General features: G+C 35.2%; 4 protein-coding genes across 5 annotated transcripts; all 4 read right to left on the bottom strand.

Moving 5' to 3' along the window:
• Positions 1-2264: 2264 nt before the first annotated feature.
• LOC147276379 (transmembrane protein, putative (DUF1279)) lies at positions 2265-3027 on the bottom strand. Its single transcript, XM_086255030.1, has one exon. The coding sequence runs from the start codon at positions 2835-2837 to the stop codon at positions 2394-2396; it is 444 nt and encodes a 147-aa protein (XP_086111156.1). The 5' UTR covers positions 2838-3027; the 3' UTR covers positions 2265-2393.
• A 1071-nt stretch (positions 3028-4098) lies between these two features.
• On the bottom strand, positions 4099-6435 carry LOC147276380 (transcription factor ABORTED MICROSPORES-like). The gene is made up of 5 exons (XM_086255459.1): positions 6236-6435; positions 5831-6144; positions 4958-5290; positions 4685-4864; positions 4099-4170 (listed from the first exon to the last, which is right to left on the bottom strand). Exons 1-5 carry the CDS (start codon positions 6414-6416, stop codon positions 4099-4101), a joined length of 1080 nt encoding a protein of 359 aa, XP_086111585.1. The 5' UTR covers positions 6417-6435.
• A 1990-nt stretch (positions 6436-8425) lies between these two features.
• Positions 8426-12091, bottom strand: LOC147276381 (transcription factor ABORTED MICROSPORES-like). 2 transcript variants are annotated; one of them, XM_086255184.1, is made up of 10 exons: positions 12011-12091; positions 11702-11853; positions 11409-11594; positions 11152-11230; positions 10970-11038; positions 10599-10756; positions 10010-10523; positions 9378-9695; positions 9109-9285; positions 8426-8626 (listed from the first exon to the last, which is right to left on the bottom strand). In XM_086255184.1, the coding sequence occupies exons 1-10, from the start codon at positions 12089-12091 to the stop codon at positions 8426-8428; spliced, it is 1935 nt and encodes a 644-aa protein (XP_086111310.1). The 2 variants fall into 2 exon arrangements, with proteins under 2 accessions (XP_086111310.1, XP_086111311.1); XM_086255185.1 differs by lacking the exon at positions 12011-12091 and having other exon boundaries at positions 10010-10353; positions 10672-10756; positions 11702-11793.
• A 1764-nt stretch (positions 12092-13855) lies between these two features.
• LOC147276382 (transcription factor ABORTED MICROSPORES-like) lies at positions 13856-16742 on the bottom strand. Its single transcript, XM_086255106.1, has 9 exons — positions 16623-16742; positions 16350-16535; positions 16156-16234; positions 15978-16046; positions 15345-15692; positions 14716-14952; positions 14632-14670; positions 14332-14508; positions 13856-14065 (listed from the first exon to the last, which is right to left on the bottom strand). Exons 1-9 carry the CDS (start codon positions 16709-16711, stop codon positions 13856-13858), a joined length of 1434 nt encoding a protein of 477 aa, XP_086111232.1. The 5' UTR covers positions 16712-16742.
• Positions 16743-19323: the final 2581 nt, after the last annotated feature.

Here is a 19323-nt window from a genome sequence, read left to right on the forward strand (position 1 = left end):
AGTGTATACAACTGTGATAGGTAAGTTCTTTCCATCAGTTTTATTATCTGAAGTGGCTTCTCATATTTACTTGAACTCTTTTGCACTGTTATCTGTTGTGACTCATTTCCAAAGAAAAAAGGGGATTGCCTGTTCTGTTGTAGACCTCAGCTCTCTGTTCTATTCAATATATAATTGCAGATCTTGGACTTTCAATTCAGTCTACTTTCTCACAAAGGGTACTCAAAAGGTGTTTTTCCAGTTTACGATGGGAAACTGAATACATGCAAATCCTCCAATTTCCTATTGTAATTTTAACACAGGCAGAATCTATCTAGTTTCTAACTCGAAGAGTTTGGTAGGTAAATTTGCCAGAAACTTAACCGTTGCCCAGTTGGTGCTAATGGATTGTCATTTTGGTGAAATATTGGGACTTGATTTCTATTAGCAAACCTCTAAATTCTATCATTTTCCAGTAATCTGACTGACCTAACAGGCAGATGGCTAGATCAACCTAATCATCATTCGTCAATCTATTAAAAAGCATGAGAATTATGTTCCAGTGAAGTCACAAAGTTCTGTAACACGAATCAATGAGAATTACAAAAGTGATATTTACGCTAAATCTATTGACGGTCCATGTAATATTACTCTGTTAAGTATAATATCTCATGAGAGAGCCTGCTGGTACTAACTACAAACACTTGTATTTTATTTTTATTTTTTATTTTCTAAGATTTAGTATTTGAATGTGTAACATTTACATTACTAATAAGAAAAAGGAAAAAAGGTTAAGATCACAAATTCAAGTTTGAATAAAGGAGGGGCATCAAACCCATTCGATTGACAATAACATTATTGTATACTCTTCAGCCTGATGCCCCGTTATGGAAGTGGGATTTGGCACTGAAGCTGGTGTCATCATAGCAATGTGATTCAAGTTCAAACAAGCAAACAATGTCCCCAAAAGCCAAAACCAAGAGCAAATTTACTTGTCCCTTCAAAGAAAAATCTCTTCCTACATATTTGGAACTGGTGCATTGTAAATTGGTAATGCTCAAAGCCTTAAACTGAATCTAAATTCCACTACTTTGTGCAAACTTTATGACTCCATGTGATGAAGTCATGGTAATTACTATAATCATCGCCAAGCTGTTATGACTCCCATCTTCTCCTTACCCTGATATGCCACAAGAAGATAGAATAGAAGAGTTCATTCTAAGGTGCCCCAGGAAGGAAAGATGACATCTACAAGCCAATGCTTGCAAGGTTATGAGAGCGCAATAGCTCACAGGAACATCAAGTATCAAATCAAATGTAAATTCACTGTGGGGAATGTATCTTCTTCGTTATAGTATGATTATGTAGATGTGAAACTTCGATTTCATTCCCCAACTGCCTAACATCTAAGAACTGTCCTAAAATTGACAGCAACATGGACACAGCTACAAATTCCATCATGTCCGAGTTGATGTCTTACAGAAATAAGCATTCATATCCAAGCTTCTTCTTCATCATCAATTGACTGCACTATTCTAACTCAGAATTTCTCTATGGCATAGCCATTTTTGTTTTTATATGCCCCAACTTCTTTTTCCCCCTTAAAATTGACTTTCCAAAGCTAATTTCATAGTTCCATCACTTGTGGATTCAGATCAACCAGGTAGCATCTGAATTCCAACACTAGCAAGTAAAAAACCTAACCATTCTTGTCTATGAATGCAATGGTATACTCATTGCAAGGGAAACAAATAACTTAGAATACGATGCTAACCCAATTGAGTCTGTAATGAATTAACCACTCTAAACCACTACATAATTCAACATTAAGAATCATAACAGTCATTTATCTCCATTTGGATCTAGAAGAAGACAGAGGGAAATAAAATTTGGCCTTACTTCTAGTGTTCTTTGTGTTCCCCCAAGAAGTAAAACTTCAACTAAACCAGAAAGTATCATTCACAATTAAGTAGAATGTAAAACTCCATGCTAAACTCAAAAGAGTTCATCCAATATCCAGATTTTCTCGGCAACAAAACAAAAATCATTCTCTCAGCAAAACTTGTTTACCAAATTTTAATTGTTCAAGGATTTAACATTCACAACCGCTCTTGCCCCTATTTGATAAGCTCTCACCTTTTCAAAATATCGCTTGGTAAGCATTCAAATTAAAGCACAATATAACCAACCGTTCAATTCTCACCCAAATGCTCTCATTCACGCATAACATTGCTACAGCAAAATCTCCATCATAAATCCAAACAATTGGTTAAAGAACACGTAGCTGAACAACATTCATCTGTTATTTTCTATGTTCATCTGTATCCCAATAAACATTAAGGGAACCAAAACAGAAAAAAAAAATAATAATTTATAAAAGCTTCGAGAAACAAGCAAGTACCCACAAAAGCTGTTCATACACCAGTCTTGATGATCTTCCTTCTGGTCAAAAACCTCGACACCGGAGGCGTGAGCGCCAGCGTAATCGGAACCCGAATCGGAAACAGAGCCTTGTTGCAGAGCACAGCCAATGCCAGAGCCCCACCGGTGGAAGCCGCGAGCTCAGCCGTCCGATTCCTCTTCCTCTCCTCAACCACAGCCGTAGATTGCCCATTTCCCGAGGTGGGTTTCTCTTCAAACACCGACCCATCAGAGATTTGAGGTGGGTTTTGGGGTTCGTCTTTGGAGACGCTCCCCATGTGAAGCTTGTCGAGCAGCGACTCCACGTCGACGTTGTTCTTGATGGCTACGTAGAGGCCTGCGATTGAGGCAGCTGAGACTGAGAAATGGACTCCCATAGCGACCTTGCCGTACTTCTTTAGGAGCTCCCGGAATCGACCACCTGCGAGCGAAGCCATTGATGGAGGATGAAGAAAATAGATGAGGTTTTTTTGGAAGTCGGTGAGGTTTTTGAGAGAGGCGCTAGGGTTTTTGGGGAGTTTATGGTAAAATCCTCCGCAAACTTACGGTTTTTAGTTTTTTGATCCTTGTTTTCGGACAGGAAAGGTGGATTACTTGGTGCTGAGGCTAAGGACTTGGACTAGTATTTTCAGCTGTGTTGAGCTCATATTGATATTTATGAATTTACAATTAAAAATTTTGTAATACATGATTATACTTTTCTCTTTTTATTTTTATTTGGTTGAGATTTAATTTAAAATATCTCCAATATTGTGAAAAGAAATATTTAATTTTTAATAATATCCACAGGAATGTATTGTGTATTTGTGTTGGGTCATATTTAGGATGGGTTGTTAGTTTGTTACCCATATAGCCTAATAGCTGGATCCGACCCTAAAAAATTAAAAATATCCTCAAACTAATTACTAATTATGATATATAATCATAATTGAATCAAAATACTAAAGACTCAAGGAGCACACTAATCCATGTTTGTACGTTGGCTTTATTCATGGGCTGGACAGGTTACATTGCTAAACATTTGAGAGGCCATCTTTGGGCCTGACTCTGCCTTATTTGGGCTGATTGATGGTGTTCATAATGAAAGTCTACAGCTTGCTTAGCCCTTTTACATCTTTTCGGCCATGAACAGCTTATACTTCATAAGCTTCACCAAAGCCTTTATATACCCATTTGAGTTTTCAAGGTATGCTTTGTAGTTTGTACTACTTGTGTTTTATGAGGGTATAAGATGTATATTTGGTTTGAAGTTTCTTCTACCATCATTTTGGGTGGAATGTTCATCTTCACCCCTCAAAATGAACGTGAGATTTACTATTTCTGGCGAGTCTCACATATTTTTTACTCATAAAAATAAAAGTTGTTGGGTTGTGAAATTTTCTTATGTATGTGTCGGATTTTTTTTGTAGTGAGTGTATAATTCACTATTTCACTATTTATGGTGAATTATACGCTTTATGTGTGAGTCATACACATTACACCAAATACACATAATTAAAACTGAATATGCCTTTAATTAAGATTGTACGAACACTTGTACGGAAAATAGAGAAGGAAATAACACTCATACTTCATGTTTCATTAACAAGATAGTGTAAGTGGAAGCTAGGGACCAAAATGGTGGATGGTCATGATGCTTGTCCAAGCCGATGCCATTCTCTGTTGCTTTAGCCTTTAGCCATCTCACTACTACTATCTTCATGGATTCTGCATTAGCTCTAGTAACAACCCTCTCACTTCATCAGCTTCAAGTATTTCACTATTCTTTTTCTGCTACCCAAAAACAAATAGAAATTATGTTTACTCATTAGCCATCAGATTGTATATAAGAATAATGATTCGTTTTCATATGAAAGATGATATAGAGTCTAACCTTTTCTCGACGAATATTATTAAAGAGATTACATTTTCTAACAACATGATATGACAATTAATAACCAGTCATAATAATTGACATAATAAATATACATTAAAAACCAGATCATGTGATCAGCTATAATACAGTAAAAAAATATAATCCCTCTAGATAGTATTATTTCTTTCCCTCACCACTCTTTGCAACTCTCTCATATGATTAGTAGATCGATTCTACATGAATTTCACAATTACATGACTCTCATTCCATGTGAGAGAATTGGCAGAAGTGTTGGAAAAAAGAAGTTGGATTTTTGTGGTAGAATAAATATTTTCATTATAAATTCCATTATAAATGTTGCAAGTTAATTATAAATATTTTCTCAAACTCCATCAGTTCCATTAATTGTGGTAGAATAAAGAAACTAACCTCTACGATGAAACCATTATACACATGGCTTCTGAAGGATACAGTTACATATGCCTTGGTGACTTCCAGGTTTAGAGAGCTTAAAGCCTCCATCAATCTCACAAATCCTTTAGGCTTGTGTGCACACAATACTTTCACAGAGAACTGATTTCCATCCAATTGAGCCACTATCACTTGGGGCTACAACATGTCCCATTAATTCTTTAATTACCCAATAAAGAAATTAAAAAAAAAAAAACTTAAAAAAGAGAATAATATATACAAGATATGTACCTCAATTTTTTGTGTCTTGTGATCATGGGTGACATCTGAATCCTGGCTTTGTTTTGAGACACTGCCACCTCCTGATGTTTCCAAATAAAATCCATTTGAAGCTTGATTATGATCATGATCATGTGGTTCAGTTTTAGGCCCAATTTGGTGGTCAAGTCCACTTTGACTCTGAATCTCTGATTGGGTATCAATGTTTTGGTGGCCAGTGATGGCAGAATTCTTAGCACCTTCATCTTCTGCATGACCATCAAGCTCTTCTTGGAGTTGCTTAGCCTGCTTCTGCAACTCTTTCACATACTCAATTGCATCCCCCAGAATGGAAGGCTTGTCCATCTGAGAATTAAAATAAGTAGGCATTCGATATCAGGTTGCATTTTTGAATGATATCAGGTTGCATTCGATATCAGGTTGCATTTTTGAATGATTTGTAAGGAAAAAGCAATGGTAAATAGAACACATTTAATCAGGGACCTCTCCAACATTGTGAAGAGAAATACCACTAGACCTCTCTCGTAACCATATACAAAAAAAAATAAAAAATTGAAAGTATAAATTACAATCCTAAATATTGACATACTTAAAAGACCAAGTTTGTATGTATTACAATCTTAAATATGTGACATTTTTCAAAAACCAAGTTTGTCCTGCTCTAGCATGAACCCATATATATGATGGTATTGAGCTGATTCTGAGATGATTGCACAAGCCAACACAAATAGAATGAGGTATATATCACAAGAATGAGGTATTGGTCCAAATTGAATGTGACTCCAGATAATGAAACATTTTTGCAAAGCGTCTCCCAAGTCCCAAACACAAATACAATGAGGTATATATCACAACAAAAATGCTAAGATGATGATAGATAGTTACCTTGGAAATAATGGGAACCAAAGATCTAAGTTTTTTAAGTCTTGCGGTAAGCATCTCCCTTCTGTTTATCTCTGCAACAAGGTTTTTGGATTGAGGCCATTTCCAGGTCCTCCGCCGACACTTTGCATCCTCCTCACCATCAATCTGATCACTGCAATCTGCTTGTCTCCCTTCATGTAAATTTGTATCCTTTTCATAATTACCCTCCTGCTGATCCATATATTGCATATGCATGTGTTTTGTCTGATGATCACCACTCATCATGGACCTTTGCATTGCCTCCATCTCTTGAAACCCATTTTGATATTGACCTGCTGAAAAATTAAATGTGTATAATTAGTCCATTTGCTTAGTGCATAACAATTAAGAACCCAGAGAGCAAGAGAGAGAGAGAGAGAGAGAGACCTGGAAGAGGAGTAGAGTAGTTGCTCTTCCTTGGGAGTTTTTTTGTTTTTATGAGAATCCACTTTCTTGGGAGATTAGTACTAGTGTTACTACATCTTTTGAGTAAAAGTAAGAAAAGCAAAGCAAGGGTGGAACATGAAACAATAGATAAGCAGCAAAAAGAAGAGATAGAGAGATCCATAGATACTTGATGGCATGCAAACTCAGAACAAACAGAATTTCTATACCTTGAACATTTTTGGACCTTAATTTCAATAAATAACAGACAAAGAATACAACAATTGGGGCCTCTAATGCGCATTTCACAAAATGTTAGTTTCTTTTTATATTTGGAGCTTGGTAGGTGAACTGCAGTTCATGAGTACTGTGTGAGTATAATTAATTATTATTATTATTTTTTCTTAATTTGTATGTTTTTAAAATTTTTTTATCTGTAATGGGAGGAGCATATATTGCATGACCTAACTGCCTCGCCAAAGTTTTTATTTTTATTTTTTTAAATTTTTGGTCAGACCTAACCTAGCTTGCTAGAGTTTTTCTTTCGTTTTAGTTTGGTATACGTACTGGCTCATGTTTCAACTACTTTCAGGCTTTAAATCGTACATCAGCAGTTCATACAGATAGTGAAGGAAACGATCCCTACAAGAAAAGTGGCCAGTAGCCACACTAATGGAATAGGATCTCCTCTTCTTTTTTGTGTTTGTCTCATTTTGGAATTAATTTGAGAATTAAGTGTTTTGAGTCTAAGCTTAATATTTAGAATTTATGCAGGAAACATAATTAAATAGAAGTTTAAAACGACATAGTCTTAGACACAAGCACAAGATCAACACTAAAAAGATATGTAAACTTTTATAAAATAACCTAATTTTAAAATAAGGCACATACAACTTTGACCCATATATTGAAAAGTCAACCATTTAATTCGAATCTTATGAGTTGTAAAAGGACCAAACTACCCAAGGAGTCTAGATTAGAGTCAAGGTGGCTAAGTGTATACAAGAGCTTAGAGCCGAGAAGGTCGAGATTAGAGTTAAGCTCATCGAGTGTTTATATTTATATGATGGTGAATTTGGTCCTTAAAAAACCCAAACAATCAAACTTATCAACTTTCCCAATTAGTTTTTATCCTTTGAATTTATGTTATTATCGTTAATTTCTTAATTTCTTCTTAAGGGATGAGGCAAAATTATTCGATAATATGACTGGAAGAGATCATTTTTAAGATAAGGCTTATTTACACTATTGCCCCCTGTAAGACACTTTTTTTCACCTTGCCCCCTGAAACTTAAATCCTCTCAGTTTGTCACCTGAACTTCACACAGTTATTGTAAAAGACTCTATGTCGTCAACTCTGTCAATTTTTTCGTTAAAATAGCTGACGTGGCACTTATATGGCATGAGTGAGACCCTTTTTTAGCTATGTAAGATCCATGTGGACAAAAAAAGAATAAAAAATAATTTTTAAACTAAAAAATAATAAGATCCATGTCAATTTTTTATAATTTTTTTTGTCCACATGGATCTTACATAACTAGAAAAGGGTATCATCCATGCCATATAAGTGCCACGTCAGCTTTTTTAACAGAAAAATTGACAGAGTTAACGGCATAGGGTCTTTTGCAATAACTGTGTGAAGTTCAAGTGGCAAACTGAGATGATTTAAGTTTCAGGGGACAAAGTGAAAAAAAGTGTATCTTACTGGGAGTAATGGTATGAATAAACCTTAAAGATAAAGACTATCAATCTTCTCATCACGACCCTAGGATTCGCCATTGTGTACATTCAGTCCATCTACACTACTTCGCATTCACATTGCCAGTTTATCTATTTGATCTTCATTGTTTAGTTAAATGCGCTATAGAAAATTTCTTATACTGCGTTGGGCTAAGCAATAAACCACCGGGGCAAGACCATAGTTCCATGCCCAGATTCAGCCCCGGCCCAAATGTCAAACCAATGAGTAGGCAAAATATTTCTTCAAAAGAAACAATATATATTCATTGTTCTTGACCCAATAAAAACAGTATTCATTGTCAATATATTTAAATAGCATTTTACTTTTAAGATATGTAGATGTATATGCCCTCAATTAAGATTGTACACAAGTTTGTACCAAAGTAAAACAAAAACAAACACTAAACAATGTTTTTGTTTTTTTTTTGTTTTTCCAAATGAAATACAAATGCTTCATGCTTCATTAGGAAGATGTTGTAAGTGGAAGGGATCAAAATGGTGGTTGTGGAGGTGGTGGTCATGGTGGTTGTTCAAGCGGACGCCATTCTCCGCCGCTTTAGCCATATCACTACTACGCCATCTTGTCGGATTCCGTGTTAGTTCTAGCAATGAGTCTCTCACTTCATCAGCTTCAACTATTCCACTGTCCTTTTTCTGCATACCCAAAAAGTATATAAAAATCTTCTTTACTCTTTGGCTATAATTTTACATAAGTTTGGTTATTTTTTATAGGCAAGATGGCATAACTTTAAGAAAGTTTCCTAATCCCATGATATATATGATATTAATGTGTCAATTAACAGTCCGTCATAATAATGAATGTAAATCATGTAATAAGTGCACATTGATAACCGGAACATATCATAAGGTCAGCTAATACAGTAAAAAATTACAGTACAAAATTTGGTACCCTCTAGTATAGTATTATATATTTGTTTCCCAACACTTTTTTCAACTCTTTCACATGGGTAGAAATCTCATCTCATGAGAGAGAATTTGGAAAAGTGTTAGGGATGAAAAGTTGGGTTTTGTAGCATCTTTCATTTTATATATATTGGAAGTTATAAGCAATGAAGCATTTTCCCAACGCCATCAATTCCATTAAATATTGTGCTAGAAGGCTAGAAGCAACTAACCTCTACAATGAAAACGTTGGACACAAGGCATGTGAAGCTAGTTACATTTGCATTGGTAACTTCCAGGCTTAGAGAGCTCAAAGCCTCCATCAACTTCCCAAATCCACCAAACTTGTGCTCACAGAACACTTTCACATAGAACTGATTTCCATCCAATTGAGCCACTTCCACTTGGGGCTACAATTTGTTCCATTAATTCATTGCAATGAAAAAACCCAATAACAAAATAGCTAGAAAATACTTAAAAGAAGAATGCAAGATAAATGTACCTCCATCTGTTGTGTCTTGTGGTCATGGATGACATCTGAATCTGGGCTGCCATCTCCTGGTGTTCTCAAATGAAATCCATTTGAAGCTTTATTATGATCTTCATGATGTTGATCAGTTTTAGGCACAATTAGGTCGTCAAGTCCACTTTGACTCTGAATCTTTGACTGGGTTTTATTGTTGTGGTGGCAAGTGATGCCAGATTTCTTAGCACCTTCATCCTCTGCATGATCGTCAAGTTCATCTTGGAGTTGCTTAGCTTGCTTCTGCAACTCCTGCACATACTCAATTGCATCCCCAAGAATGGAGGCTCTGTCCAACTGAGAATTAAAATGAGTTGGCATTAGATATTTAGATATATGTATAAGGTTGCACTTTGGAATAACATTCTACATAGACTAAATTCGACATGTACTATGTTGCGTATCACATTACTAACACATGTAGGATCCACCTATACAAGTGGGTCTCACCTGTATTAGTCATGTTATACATAATGGTACATATATAAATATTGTCCAAATTGAATGTGACTCGAGATAATGAAACATTTTTGTACAGCGTCCCAAGTCCCAAACACAACTACAATGAGGTATATATCACATGAAAAATGTTATAAGATGAAGATGGTTACCTTGGAAATAATGGGAACCAAAGATCTAAGATTATAAAGTCTTGCGTTAAGCTTCTTCCTTCTGTTCCTCTCTGCAACAAGGTTTTTGGCTTGAGGCCCTTTCCCGGTCCTCCGCCGACACTTTGCATCCTCCTCACCATCAATCTGATCACTGCAATCTGAGACTAAATCTGCTTGTCTCACCTCATGTAAATTTGTATCCTTTTCATAATTACCCTCCTGCTGATCCATGTCATCAGGTTCTAATGGCTCCATATATTGCATGTGCATGTGTTGTGTCTGATGATCACCACTCATCATGGACCTTTGCATTGCCTCCATCTCTTGAAACCCAATTTGATGATCTGCGGAAAAATTAAATGGGTAGTCCATTTGCTTATCTGAAAGAAATGGTTTGTTATCATGTGATGAATCTTCAAAAGCAACATTATTATTGATCTTCACTTTATTTCCCAAGTTGTAAGTAAATTGCTGCACAAAATTTATAGGATGAGAATTGCTTGAGGGAAATATTCTACCCATTGAAACATGATGATGATGATGATCATATGGCAGATTCAAATTCTCTAATGAATTAGTTGGTGGCTGCTGGAAGTGATTGTTGGGATCCATTTGATCATGGTTTCCATCTTCGAAAAGACCTCGTTGCGATTGGATTTCACTCATTGTGTTAATCAGGGCACCCTGCTCTAATGAGATGTTGTATTGGGCTGTGATAAAATCAATGACTTGCTGATCTTCAAGAACCTGCAGTTCACAGAAAATATATAGAACAATACAAACACATTCTCAATTTGATAATTAGCATGCAAAAAGATCATTTTTTTTAGACAATGAAGAAAAGGATGTACTTTATTGCTCATACGAAATGAGGGATGATATGTTTATATGTATCTCTTAGATCATGTCAAACACAGAAGTGACAATTAAAGAGTAGTGGAAATTATTAATTAACATTACTTGTTTGGCAACAAGCAGCTCAATTAGTCCTCCTGGTATTGGAATCAAAACCCTGGTCCCAACATCTTCCTGCAAGCATATAAATAGGAAAACCATGAGCTCAATATATCTGAAAAGGGCTTCTCTTTTGGAACTTATTAACTTAATAGGAGAAAAAGAGGGCTGAGTACTCGTATACTTACTTCTAGAGTACTTAAACATGTGTTGTTAGAGAAGTTTAACCAACTGGGTTGGTTTGATATCAAGGTCTGTGCATAAATCCTGGTCATGACATGATCATGGTCAACTAATCTAAGTTTATGAAAGTGTAAGTTTCAATGCTATATATATTTATATTATTAGATTTTCAACCTAATAATATAAATATTAGATTGACAGTCTGGTAACATAACATGTCAGACCGTTTGGAAAAAAAAAAATTCATAGAAAATAGACATACCCAGAGTCTAGGGGCATGGAAGAAGGCATTTTGGCAAGGAGATCACAGGACCTGGTTCTTGGATGCTGTAACATGGTATCCCTACAAGGAAGGACTGGAGTAACTGGGAAAACTAGATCCTGTCCAGTACCATTAATTTGGGTAGTTTCAGTCCCAGAACAGCAACAATCCATCCACTTAATAAACCTAAAATAAACCCAAATTCACTCACATAAATAGGACCAAGGAAGAAATTAATTGAGAGATTAATTAATATAGTTATATATATATGTAGTACTAATTAATTTCTTAACCTTTGGTCTTCACTCTGTTTCCAGAGAACACAAAAGTCCCAGCCTTTCAATCCCACAAGGGATCTAAGCCTCTGTATGAGGTTTTGCATGATGATATTGGTGATATAGTTCATGCCACCTGCAATGATTAACTTTAAAATTCCAAACAGAATCTTGGAGTATCAGTCAGAGTAGTACATTATGCAAGCACTTCCTGTACACTACAAGGACCTAGAGAGAGAGAGAGAGAGAGATAGAGAGACCTGGAAGATGATGTGAGTAGTTGCTCTTGCTTGGGAGATTAGTACTACTTTGGCTACCTCCTTTGACTGAACAGAGTAAGAAAAACAAAACAATGATGGAGCAAGAAACAAAAGAGAAGCAGCAGAAAAAACAAAGGTAGGGATCCATACAAAAACTTGATCAGTTGATAGCAATAGTTAACTGCACCATCATATCCAAAAGCTAGCCTAGATAACAATACCCCATCTCAGCAAACTCAGAACAAAACAAAATTCTATATTTTCTACTTTTGGATCTTTCCATAAACAAAAAACAAAGAATACAAATTGCTGCATTTCATAAAATGTTTCTTTTTATATTTGGAGAGCTTGGTAGGTGAACTGCAGTCCATGAATGAGTAGAGAGTGTGATTAAATAAATAAATTAATTATTTTGTTACTTTCTATTTCTTTCTAATTTATTTTTTGGGTTATACAATAGATATTGTAGAAGCGAATTGAAAGAGAAAGAAAGGATAATTGATGTTAGAAGGTTACATATAAATTTATTAATAATGAGATCGAGGAGCATATATAGCATGACCTGATATAGCGTACCCAAAACCCTAACTACCTTGCTAAAGTTTTTCATTCGTTTTGGTTTGGTATATGTATTGGCTCATGTTCCAACCACTCTTAAGCCTTTAAACCACAAACGGAAACCCTGCATCAGCAATTCATACAAAATTACAAATAGTGAAGGATTGTCCCCCATTTACATGAAAAGGCTAACAAATACTGTGCCAATGTCCTACATGTATAATATGCATACCTCAATGTACGGTATCCTCATTAAATTTGTTCACTAAATAATACGTATGTTTATATACAATAAATTAATTTTGAGTGACCCAAATTTAAATAAATAAAGTACTGTCACATAATTTGATAAACATATTAATTTGGTGATTCTTGCGGAATTGATGAAAGTCATCAAAGTTGTAAACCTTAATTACGTAATCATGTAACCAATGAGTGACATAACACGTATACAGTTGTAAAAATCTTGCCACCTACACATATCCTCTAGTACAGACAAATGACTATCCGCCATTGTCATATGTAAATTGCACTATCAACAAAGTAGGCCACAGGCGAGAGAATTTCCCTCTTTTCACACTTATGGCTTATCACTTGCCCATAGGCATTGTTGTTGTAGGCATATATAGTGTTTATTCACTGATCGAACCTTGATATTTCCAATTACCAAATTACGAATACCGTGAATATTTTCATTACTAATAATGGGCAAGACTCTTTTCCCCTTCCTTTTTTCCTTTCGTTTCGATCCCTCATTTCATGCTTTTAAATATTTTGAACTTGTTGGTTGTCTTCCGGTACTGTTTAAACAAGTTAGGTTTACTTATTATTGGTCAGTCCATCTAGTGATATTTCTCTCCACATAAAGTGAAAATGTTCTAAGCTTGAACCCCCCATCCCATATCCAAAAAAATAAAGAACGAGTTAATTTCATTGTTATGAACAAATATTATTCATGGGATGATATGGTAGTACTCCTAAAGTGACGATAAATTTGATTTAGTCATGCTAATTAACTTTTAAATGAAAGACATACAAATCACAAATATTTGTTATTACTTTAAATTAAACAGTCACTGAAAAGATCGGACGCATTATAACTAGTGGCCGGTGAATCTTAGCCATTAAATTAATAGAACTAGTGTTAAAGTAATGTATAGTTGAAACATCTCAGCAACAAATTTTTTTTAAAAAAAGTTTATTTGAAAAATAAGCATGTTTAGCGCGCATTGAAAAATCATTAATTATATAAGATATATTGTACTTCAGCTTGTAGGAAAGTGAAATTAAGAAACTGAATGTACCTAGCTAGTTCATTGATTCGATACATTAAGATAATTAGTAGAGATTATGCTCAATTATAAAGATGTTCCAAGTGGTATGAATTAGGACTATGGTACTGGAGGTGGTGGTGATGGTAGTGATGGTTATGATGATAGTCCAATGCAGTACTGTCATTCTCTGATTTTTGAGCCATCTCAACCCACCCTTTGGATGGGTTCTTCGTTATCTCCAGCAAAGAGTCCCTCACATCATCAGCTTGCACTAATTCACTGTCTTTCTTCTGCAACCAAACATAATAATTAATAACAACAAAAATAAAAACACAATAAAACCCCCAAACAACTCTTTGGTAGCACATATTTAGCCTATTTGTACAGTCTCAACCGGCCATTATGTCATTTCTCTAATAGAAGTATAACCCACTTATCTATTAGAGATGATAGAATATACAGTCAATTGACATGGTACAAATAATTTTTTTTTATAATAATTGATCACATCAGTTATATAAAATATAAGAGATGTATAATAGAAGCAATTTCTTACCTCTACTTTAAAGACATTAGACACGAGGCTTCTGAAGCTAGTCACATTTGCATTAGTTACTTCCAAGCCCAAAGTATCCAATGCCTCCATCAATCTCACAAACCCTCCAGGCTTGTGCTCACAGAATACAGTCACAAAGAATTCATTACCATCTAACTGAGTCACGCCCACTTGTGGCTGCAATTAATTGTCCATTAATCCTTTGATTAAATACCCAAGAGAGCCCTCCAATAAATAAATAAATATATATATATATATATCCAAATTTAAAGAATATAAGGTTATAACTAAATTTAGTACCTCCATCTGTTGTCCCTTGTCATCAGTACGACCCGAGTCCTGGTTTTGTTTTGTGATGCTGCCATTGCCTGCTGGTGTGCCCACATGAAACCCATTGGGAGGCTTATCATTTTCTGGTTTAGTCACTATGAAAGTTCCATTTGGACTGAGCATATCTGATTGGAAATTGTTGTGGTTTCCACTGATATTATTGGCAGTTCTCTTAGCTCCTACTTTATCATCATTTGAATGTTGTTCAAGTTCATCTTGGAGTTCTTTCACTTGCTTCTGCAAGTCCTCCACGAACTTGATCGCGTCCACAAGAATGGAAGCCTTGTCCATCTGAGAATCAAGATGAATAATAATGGGCATTAGATGCTGCCAGAAGGTTTTCATGATATATAATTAAGGTGAATTTCTCAATAAAGTTCCATAGAGCATGACTTCTAGAGCCCTTGCAATTTGTAAATACTCTCATACACGTGCAGTCTCTCCCAGTACTTTGCAAACCAACAAATAAGTGGAGAATTAATGAAGATTGGAGGTTTCATGACTCTGGTAACATGCTAGGCAAATACTATAGTCTAAGCTGTTAGAAAATGTACCAACACTGTATATCAAGCTAGCAACTAGATTACTATATATGCTATTGAAAATGCTAATGTGTGAAAAAGCCAGGAAATTATACTAAGTTGAGAGAGTACTTGACCAAATTCAATAAGGCCAATGATCACCTTAGAAATGTTGGGAACCAAAACTCGAAGGCGATATAATCTTTCATTAAGCTTCTTCCTTCTATTCCTCTCTGCCACAAGGTTTTTGGACTGAGGCCCTTTCCCTGTTCTTTTCCTATAATTTGTGTCACCATCATCATCAATTTGATCACTGCAATCTGAAATCGAATCTGCCGGTCCACCCTCCTGTTTAACCGAGTCCTGATCACCCTGCTTCTCCATGTTTTCTAATGCCTGCATAACATGCATATCAGACACTGTAGCTTGTGTTAGTACATGTATTTCCTGCTCCTGTGAAATGTTGCATTGGGCAGTGATGAAATCAATGACTTGTTGGTCTTCAGAGACCTGTGAAAGAAAATAGATAAAATCAATACTTATAATGTGTGAATTTGACGAATATATGTTCAAGTGTTACAGCAGTCGGACACTCACTCACATATTAAAAAGCTAGTTACAATAAAACTATTCGTGACATGATCACTTACAAACCATATCTCTTGCATATTTTGATTCTATATATATACAGATGCTCTGTCTGCTAGAGATGTGATTCTTGATGTTGGTTCATATCATAGAACTAACATAAGAAATTAAAGGAAGGCTATTAAGTGAAGAAGCATTATATCATACATCTTTAGAGACAAACAGCTCGATCAATACTCCTGCAAATGGAACCAAAACTCTGGTCCCATCTCTTTCCTGCAAAGTGAATATAAGTAGGACAGTTATATAAATATAAAAATATATATATATATGCTCAATAAATTATAGAGGGGTTTTCTTTTGGAAATAACTTGGAGGGACTCACTACCATGGGTCTTGAATCTCTGTTACTAGAAGAGTTCAACCAACTGGGCTGGTTTGATATCAAGGTCTGTGCATAAATCCTGTCCATGAGGGGTCATGGTTAAATAATGACATTAAACACTACTTAATTTCTATTAACTATGCTAATTATGATTGAATGAGTAAACAAAAATGAAAGGATGTAAATAAGTATACCCCGAGTCCAAGGGCAGTGAAGAAGGAAGTTGAGAAAGAAGATCACAAGAATTGGTTCTTGAGTAGTGCTGCATTGTATCCCTGCATGGAAGGACAGGATAAACTGGAAACAGAAGTTCTTGTCCCCCATTGATCTGTGTGTTCTCATCACTCCCAGAACAACAACAATCCACCCACTCGAGAAACCTAAAACCAATCTAAAATTTTAGGGGAGAGATTAATAATATAATTAGTAACAGTTAATTAATCAAATAGTTGCTAGGCGTTCTTGACCTTTGGTCTTCACTCAATTTCCATAGAACACAATAATCCCAGCCTTTCAAACCCACAAGGGGTCTAAGCTTCTCAATCAGATTTTGCATAATGATACTGTTCAAAATGCCACCTGCAATCATAAATTGTAAAAGGGCCAGTGGAAACATGGAGATCATTTCAAAATTCTAGTAGAATCTTGCAGAATAAGTTAGGTTTGTCAGAGAACCAAAGATGACTATCAATGATCACAACAATGGAATTCATCATAATGCTTCAATTAATAACTTTGTTTGTTTATCAATTTCTATTGTAATTTCGCTATTACTAGCTTTTCAAGTACACTATATATGGAACACTCCTCTGTTTAGTAGTGCACTAATTACAAACACCCAACAAGAGAGAAGCTAGTGGACCTGGTGCTGGCAGCTGATGACAATATTGGTACTTGTTGCTTCCAAGATTATTGTGGCTGCCTCTTTTTACTGAACACAGTAAGAAAACCAAAAGAAGAAGGGAACAAGAAACAAGATACAAGTAAGACAAAGGTAGAAGAGGTCCATGCAAATTTTAGGACTTGATGATGGTAATAATTAACTACTGCACCATCATCCAAAATTAAGCTTAGAGAGAGAGAGAGAGAGAGAGAGAGAGAGAGAGAGAGAGAGAGAGCACCCACCTCATCATACCTGAATACCCATCTGACCAAACTGAGAAGCTAGAGAAGCCAATAATACAACAAGCGAACCCACTATCTGACAATATTCAAAGTAGTATGCTAAAAAAATCACATTTTCTCATTCTATTCTGACAGATGATGTATCAATTAACAATTTGTCATAAAATATTGTTCTTTCCGGCATTACTTATTAGTTAAAGCTCAGCTCCATTGGTTGGTGAACTGCAGCTCATGCATGAAGGAGAGAAAAGTGTTTTTATTTATTTCTTATTGGCTATTAAGAGAGAAAGAATTTAATATATGTTTAAAGAGGAAAAGAAAAATTAAAGATTATAATTAAATAGGTGAGTTGGAAATGATGGGAGGCATATATTGCATGACCTATGATGGCGTACAAAACCCTAACTACCTTACCTAGTTTTGTATTCGTTTTGGTTCAGTATATTTCTTTCATGTTTCAACTACTCTAGCTACAACTTTGAACAGAAAACAGAAACAATATATCAGCAGTATCATAGGGAATATATTGTGCCATATAGTGGAAGATTGGGAACCACTTTGTCCCCCAATTGGATAAAAGGATCGGTTAACATGGCTAATTTAGACTACACATATTGAGTTAAGAGTCTAACTTAATCAATGGTCCATATTCACTATATGGTAACATTGTTATGTTGTCAGATTATTTAGCAAGAGAATATTTTCATAAGAGTCTAATTTAATTAATTATCTAAATGTTGACAAGTAAGGTATTGCATCCTTAAGTGTTGAATCTTTCAATTCATTGTCAATTGATTTTGGATTAAACATCTAAAAGAATTTTTTAATATTTACAAATGTGGCTAAATTTACCGGTAGAAATTGGGATTTTAATGAATTTTAAAAGAATCTGAAAATCCATAGAAATCTAGATGTATTCAATTCAGAATTTTAAGAATTTCATAGAAATTCAGGTGTATTCAATTCAGAATTTTAAAAATTCCATAGAAATTTAGGTGTATTTAATCTCTCATGGATTTTAAAGGATTTTATTAAGTTGTGGATTTTGATAGATTTTGAACTAAAAACAAAGGCGATATAAGAATTTCACTCTTTCTTTCTTAGATTTTGATGGATTCTATGAAATTTCATAAGAATTTATAAAATCAATGAAATGCATGAGTTTATAAATTCTTTAAAATCCATCAAAATTTTTTAATTTAATACACCCCTTCAAATTTTCTGATCGATGAAATCTGGCTTCCTTTTAGCAGACTACCAAAGATTAAAACCAAGAAGGCTGGACTGAGGATGCTTTGAGTTTTGTTAGGCCCAGGAGCATTCTAGTGTAGTCTTGCTTCTTCTTTGGGCCTTTGGCCGCATTGTACCAAAAAATAAATGTCAAATGAAGTCTAATTAATTTTTCCACACCTAATTTCTTATAGCGGTCCATATTCTATTTATTATTACTTATCACAAAGTCCCACACATTAAAATGAAAGTTAGCTTCTAGAGTTTTTTTGTCTTTTTTCGGGTACAAAGCTTCTAGATTCTTTGATTGCAATGCAGTACATTTGGGGATAAAGACCTAAGGAAAGAAAACTAACTTCAGATAGCTATGGAGTATGGACCTATCACCTACAGAACCCCTTAAACAAGTTATAAAATACGTGCTCTTAGACAATCCCAATTCCCAAGTTAGCTTGGCTATTTGCAATGAAGTTTCGTTTTCTTTACATATGCATGCTTAAGGAGTTAACGAAACAACTTCAATCGATTCACGAGATCCTTGAGTCCTTGACAGTTGGAGATAAGGCTAAAGAGTGAATGGCTAGCTTCTAGATGATTTTTGACCAATGCTTAGCACCTTGATTCCAAACAAACTTTAACTTGTAGCCTTGTAGGCAAGAAGTTAACTAAAGAAGTTAATTGAGAAGGGAAATAGACTCGATATTAGCTGGACTCGATAAATTAATAAGATGCAAATAAACAACTAAGCTTCCTAAGTCCCCCACTCGGGTGGGATCAAGTTCAATAGACCTGACCGACCAAGTATAATGTTTC

Source organism: Dryas octopetala, chromosome 8 (assembly GCF_963921425.1).
Source record: "Dryas octopetala chromosome 8, drDryOcto1.1, whole genome shotgun sequence".
Taxonomy (NCBI): Eukaryota; Viridiplantae; Streptophyta; class Magnoliopsida; order Rosales; family Rosaceae; genus Dryas; species Dryas octopetala.